The sequence below is a fragment of the Photinus pyralis genome, unplaced genomic scaffold, assembly GCF_008802855.1.
Source record: "Photinus pyralis isolate 1611_PpyrPB1 unplaced genomic scaffold, Ppyr1.3 Ppyr1.4_LG8, whole genome shotgun sequence".
NCBI lineage: Eukaryota > Metazoa > Arthropoda > Insecta > Coleoptera > Lampyridae > Photinus > Photinus pyralis.
This window is the reverse complement of record NW_022170819.1, coordinates 12,714,384-12,721,208: the sequence shown is the minus strand read 5'-3', so window position 1 is coordinate 12,721,208 and position 6,825 is coordinate 12,714,384. Positions and strand designations below refer to the sequence as shown.

The window sequence follows — 6,825 nt, the reverse complement described above, 5'->3', positions numbered from 1 at the left end:
TGGGAATCTCTGAAACCATCAAAGATACGACGTGAAAAGTGTAGTAGTTAAGACCTCGGACGGACGGACGGAGAAAGTGGTCATATTTTGATTTCTGTGACATGTCATCGGAAGTAATCGGAAGTTTCTGGCTTTCTTTAAAGCACAATAACTCTGTATTTGGGCATACGGTTTCGACACAGTAAGTAAAGGATTCCTAAAAGATTATAATATCGCAAACGTTTCTGGTTACGCCGCATTTGAGCGCATGATGAAGGGTACGCTATAGTGCAAAAACTATGTTAAAAAAAGTAACTTTTGAAAACGGTAAGTTGCCCCCTCCCCCACTTTTTGAAAATTTGTCATGGCTTAACCGTAATGGCACCAGTTTTAATTAAAGTGACACAATTTAGTGCATAACCGGCTTTATGGTGCAGTGGTAGAGCGTTGGGCTATAAATCCGAAGGTCGGGTGTTCGAACCTGGGTTGAGGTGAATTTTTCATCTGTGGCAGAGATGGGAATTACCTTAGACCAGTTTCGAATATTCTGCCGGCTACTCCGAATTGGGTTTTGCTGCAATATTCCTAATTCGTGGCGACAATTTATCATAATCCGCCATATTGGGGCTAAAAATTGTTTGATTGTAGGAACAATATACCTTGTCATGTCAAATTGTGACTGTAGAATAATAAACGTCAGTTTCATTTAAAGATTCTCGTTTAAAATTAACGACGCAGAAATGATCGTTTAAAACTTTGCAGGACAACCTATGGGGAAATCACTGCCTCACAAATTCAAAATGATAAATGGAAAACTATAATAACTAATATGTGATCAAAAATGAATCGCTTTCGAGTCACCTTTGGAATTTTTGTTTACATGGGAAATCGTACTTAACTTGAACTTCCAAAGGCGACTCGACAGCAACTCATTTTTGATCGCCCGTTATAAAATATGGTGCAATATCCAAAATGTACGTATAAGGGTAACCATTAATCATTAAATTGTGTTTAACATTTCAGTGTATTCTGTCGATTCTTGTTATTCGCCGCGTGTTTCTACTTACGGGATAAATAGCATCGCTTTAGCCTGGAAGACAAAACAGGTTGATTTATTTCACGGAGTACAAAAAAGCAATATTAGTTGTGCTTCAGCAATCATCATTGTTAAACTTTAAACCGATTCAAGCGTATTTACCTATGATGACAATTGCGTTATCCATAACTACAATTGAGTTTGCTGGTAAATTTGGTATAAGCTGCTTCTCTAACTCGTTTTCTATCTAAACTTATTATTTAGGGCTTCTGAAACAATTTTTACACCAATTACCAGTTTACCACTAGTAAGGTTAGGTACAGTATTACGTCTAAAAACACATTAAGTGAATTACACGCGTTAGAATATCGTAAATCCAAGCTGCGGCTTGAAAAATACGAGTTTTTATAAAACTGGAGAAGGAAAACGTAAAATAAAGCAAATACAAGAAGCAAAGCGTAAACTAGTAACGTGAAGCCGTGAAGCGTGAACTGTCAAAACAGCATAATTAATAATTATCGCACCGAGTGTACCGCTTTGGAGACTTTCTATTGGCCAGTTTGGAATTCAGCCCCAATATGGCGACCGGAACCAATGACCAATAAAAAATGAGATACCCTGTTGTCGTCACTGTTGTAAATTGAGTCACCGTAGTCCCGACTGTTAAACGCCTGTTGGTTTGAGGAGCCTAGACATGTGGCGCAACAAGCCAACTTCATTTTAAATTGGCTTCATAAATGTCTGAAAAATTGGATACGTTCGCACGTAAAACTTTATGATATCCTGGCTGGCTTACTGACCATACGTGAGTAGAATCGACAAGGGGGATCAATTCGATCTTCTATTACAGCATTTAATTGTGGTTTTTATTCAATGATTACAGTAAAAGATATGAGACTATTTTAGCCTCCGTTGGAGATGTGCAACAGACTTTTTTTTTGCATATACAGGGGGTTAAACGTCTCTTCTTGAAGTAAACTTTTGACTTCGGAAGTGAATTCGAAATTCTTTTAACAAACTAATTACTTCACCAACGGTTAGCTCCTAACATGAATTTTACTATTGATTATTGACTTACTTACTGAAGATTTCTTTTTTCCTAATTTCCTGAAAATTGACTTCAAACTTTCTTGTTCATTTTCTGATTTACTTGCTTGTAAAATTAAACACAGGATTACGGTAAAGCTATATTGAAGAAAAAATCATAGTGAAAGAATTCCAATTTACATTTCTCTTTACAGAATTTATTATTTATGATTTTCTCTATAAATTCAAATTAACTAGATTGATGATGTTCGTGGTCACGATCAACTAACCTGAACTTAATATTTAACCATATACGGCACAATTTTCTATACACATTTCTATACCTTATTGAACTCTGAATGAACCGATTTAAACAAAAAATTGACTTTGTTATTATCAAATCTATTCTAGTGGATTTCTAAATGGTAAAATACATGCAATACAAAACGGTTTCAATTGCCCATAGGTTGATCTCTTTAAGAATGTACAAATCAAAATTTGTCCGACTAATGTATTTTTCTTACTTCAATTAAATGTAACTTACGATGATTTTCTTAAAGATTCAGAGCGTTAATTTTGCATAAATTGAATCACGGTAGCTAGTACAAAATGGCTCTTATGCGGGGGACGATGTTGATACAAAGTTAGGCTGGAGACCTCTCCCCCATTTACCAGGACAATGATTTAGACTTAATTTCTACCAATCACAAACGCGCAATTTTGAATTACAAATGGTTTCTAGATGACAGCACCTGTCAGCAGTTTTTTCGAGTTCACCCGCGGCAATACTTTTGATAACAAATAATTATGGGCTCCCACATATTTATTATGTATGCATGTATAATAAGTAGTATGCTTTGTAACTGTAAGCTATGTGTATGCAGAGTAATCTGTTACTAATGAAATAGTCTTGTCAAATGCAATGCGGGCATCTAACTTCGACTCGGATTTTGGTTGCCACCAGCAGCCATGCTTCTTGTTAAAATATTACTTAGCAACGCAACAATTATACACAACAATAGCTCTTTATGGTAACGAACAGGTACGGGGGCGCTTAATTAGCTGCCCTTGACCGCGTATGGCTGTTTGAATCTCTCTATCGAACGCGTTTTACGTTAAATGTTTGTTACTTCTTCTTAGTGAGATTCGACCGAACTTCTTTCATGTGTAGGACATGCTTTTGACGAGGTAGAATGATATTCATTTATTTATGTAAAAAATGAAGTGCTGTAGGTATATCTTTAAGAAAAATCGTGGAACTTATAATTTATTATAATGGATTGAAGTATAAAATTTATTAAAGAAAATTGAATCTGCGTTTTCTTAAAGATCTCAGCACCTAGTCCATTCTGAAGCCGTTTGTATTATAGGTATATATTTTTTCCATTTTTTTAAGAATTGGATTTGATAGTTTGCTCAAAATTCAAAAACCCTAAACCAAAATAAGGTCGTATCCGACGTTTTTCACAATGTGAGAGGATAGCAAGAGAAGCTCAATTAATTTATCTTATAAAGCGCTTGAAATTGATTTACTGTCCCAAGGTATTGATGCATTACATAACTTGTTATTTTGTTTTTAATGCAGGCACTGCGTTTTCAATTAAAGCATCCGCCTTCTTATCGGAAACTGCTGGAAAAAATTTAAGATTAGAATTTTGAAAAGATCCATCTTGCCTCTGTTAGAAATGATGCTGCTTATCAGCATGGAAGGCTTAGGATTTACGGAAGAGTCTATTACTGCCTGTCCCACATCTAGAACGTTCCTCGCCTTGTACATCTGTAATGCCAATAGGTAAACGCCGTTTTTCGGAACGTAATACTATACATGTCCATCCATTCCACGGACCTCTCCCTCGTGGACGAATGCTGACTCGGATCCCCACTGTTGAAGGAAGTGCCCCACTCGAGCTACCCTTTGCTGGGGTGTGGTGAGCGTGTGACTTCCTCCGCAATATCGATTACAGATGTGGTGTCTGAAAATGATTCGTGGATAGTTTTGAATAAGACTTGGTCATACCGTTACCTGTCCCCCTTTGTTGAATTTAACGCGATTTCAAAATGATTCATGTTTCTGCCATACGGAGCGCACTTCTGCTCTTTCCGCAGTTGATCCAGCTCGTAGGCCAAGTACGGTCCAATGCTTTTCGTGGGCGGTAATGCGGCAGGTGCCGGTAGCTGGGTGGGATCCATTTCTCTTCGCATCACCACGTCTTTATCGCACGATATGCAATTTACGTTCCTAAAATGGTTCATTGGAGCGATGCGGTTAGGGCAGATCTCACCTTAAGAATTTGCTCTTAGTTCCGGCAGCTTCGGTGTCTTGCTTCAGGGCGGCCAACGCTTTAAGTCGATCTTGCAACATTTTCAATTTGTTATGTACAAAATCTCGCAGAGGTGTCAGCTCCATTTTATCTAATTTATGTTCAATTTCGGTTTGGATATCCTCCAGGGCTTGGGACCACAGGGTTTCCTGAAGTAGTGAATGAGTCTTTTTATTTCACGCGAAGAAGTACCTGTTCTCTAAGTTTCACAAGTGCCAGCTCAATATTGCGTGCCATGTCATCACAAGCGGCATCAAACTGGTCGTGCGATACCTTTTTGTTTACAGCACACGCATCCGCTTTGTTCGCCAATGCATCCTCTAGGTCTTCGCGATTCGCTTTAACAGTCTTCAGCATCTCGATTTGCTCGAGCAGCGCCTACGGAAGATGAGGTGTTTCTCAGTTAAAGTTACGGAGGCGCTCATCTTACATCCATATGCGTTTGTCTGTTATCCTTTTCAGTTAGCAATGTTGCCGCCGTTGCAGAAAGGTGGTCCATTTCCGTCTGCATTGCGAGCATTTTTTTATACATCTCTTGAACTCCCATGTCGCCTTCGACGGTATTGTCACCGGCGGGCATTCTGAAAACACGTGGTTAAATTGGGGACTGTTACTTGTAAAAGGTACTGGGCGTTGATTCTTTCCACAATTTCTCCTATTTCTTTTTCGAGGTCGGTCAAGTGTTGTTGAAGGGCATCTATTTGACTGTTAAATGAACTATCCATGCTGTTGATGTAATCTGCATACTCTTTGAACTTGCTCTCAAGATCGTCCGCTTGTTTTTCACCTACTTCAAGCCGATCATGAATCATCAAATGTGTATTATGATCTACCTGCAGCTTCTTCGCTTTGTCCTAGTTTTCTTGGTGAACCACCCTCTGCTTCGGTTTGTCCTTCCTTTGTTGTCGCAGTTCCTCCTAGTTTTCTGGATGCACCACCCACTGCTTCTGTTGTTCCTTCTGTTGCTGTCGGAGTTTGTCCTAGTTTTGTTGGTGAACCTCCCACTCCTTCTGTTGTTCCTTCTTTTGTGGTCGCAGTTTGTCCTAGTTTTCCTGGTGAACCACCCACGGCATCTGTTGTCCCTTCGAGTGCTTTTAATCGTGTGTCGACTGATCGCATCCATTCGTTTATATTGCCACTTGCACCAGTACCTACACTCTGTCCTACACCACCCTCCTGGCCCGATGACTGAGACATCCCTTCTTCATTGAAAAGTGCTTGGTCCGGGAACAAGGTACCTAGTAACAAAGTATCAATCATGCCAGTCTCTTTGATCAGTTTTTCACCTGTTGCGCGCTCTCGCGCCAGATCTTCAACTACAGCAGCCAGTTTATGTATACCCCCTTCAAAAGCATCCATACGTTTCGTGATGGTCAGAAATTGAAACATGTCTACTAACTGAGAATCGGTTTCTTTAGACCTAGAATATTACAGTGTTAACGCATTGCTGTTACTATTTCATTCTACCGTATTGCGTCGATTATACCCAAACTCGAAGGCAATCCTTTCAGTTCTTCCACTTCTTTTCTTAGATCGTTTAATTCCTTCTCCAAATTAGAGAGGTTAGCTTTGGATATGGCTACTGAAGTGTGTGGCGTTGAAATTGCGCTCCCAGTCTCTACAACAACTACTGTCTGCACGGATTCTGCCCAAGAAACTTGGTCTGCTTGTTGTTTCGGTTCCGTTTGTTGTTTCGGTTCCCTACTCTGCTCGGCAACTTGTAAGTCTTGCTCAAACAGTCCTTCCTCCTTGTTACCTTTCGTTTCTTAATGCAAACTTTTGGTAAACGAAACAAATTACATAAAAGGTAACCTTACCCACTTTCTTATATCGTGCTTTTTTAGAAATAACTTTGTGCTGCTCGTTTTCCGGTGTTACGATATACTCGGTGAGACTTACAGCGGGAGCTTGCGGAGTTGTTTTTATTAGCGTTTGCACTCTTTCACTGGTATCGCCCTTAAATTCCACCTTACAACCGAGCAGGTCTACTTGTTGGATTAAGACGTGAAGGAGAGAGTGCAAAATGTTGAAATTCACAACTCCAACCTATATTCCAACGTTACTGTAACGCAAATACATTTTTGCACACCATACCTCAGGCGATCCTAATGCCAAATCTACCATTTGAGGCAGCGATAGCTGAACTCTACTTTCTCCCATTGCGCTTTTAAAAAAAATATTAAAAAATAAAGAAGTTCAAAATAAAGTCGAGTAAAAAATATGTGACGTTTGTAAAAAAAAATGTAGATGATTAATACTCAATCGAAACCACGACAACGAACCATTCGTTTAATTGCTAAAAACCGTTCCTTAGGGCTGACCGTTTAGTACGTCGGGTACATGGCTAGAATGGGGAAAATACTGCACTTTTTGATTGGAATATGCTACTTTCTGTGGTAATAGTTAATACCAAAAGGTAACTTTTGAGATAGGGAGCCACTCGAAAATTCGCACAGGAAACCA

The 6,825-nt window shown here is 39.2% G+C and overlaps 1 protein-coding gene across 2 annotated transcripts; it reads right to left on the bottom strand.

The window, feature by feature from the left end:
* Positions 1 to 3,553: 3,553 nt before the first annotated feature.
* Positions 3,554 to 6,594, bottom strand: LOC116178381. Of its 2 annotated transcripts, none has more exons than XM_031497866.1 (13): positions 6,457 to 6,594; positions 6,180 to 6,408; positions 5,830 to 6,127; positions 5,649 to 5,782; positions 5,196 to 5,600; positions 4,990 to 5,152; positions 4,793 to 4,943; positions 4,555 to 4,740; positions 4,324 to 4,511; positions 4,065 to 4,280; positions 3,867 to 4,014; positions 3,716 to 3,818; positions 3,554 to 3,668 (listed from the first exon to the last, which is right to left on the bottom strand). In XM_031497866.1, exons 1-13 carry the CDS (start codon positions 6,520 to 6,522, stop codon positions 3,607 to 3,609), a joined length of 2,349 nt encoding a protein of 782 aa, XP_031353726.1. In that variant the 5' UTR covers positions 6,523 to 6,594; the 3' UTR covers positions 3,554 to 3,606. The 2 variants fall into 2 exon arrangements, with proteins under 2 accessions (XP_031353726.1, XP_031353727.1); XM_031497867.1 differs by having other exon boundaries at positions 4,990 to 5,149.
* Positions 6,595 to 6,825: the final 231 nt, after the last annotated feature.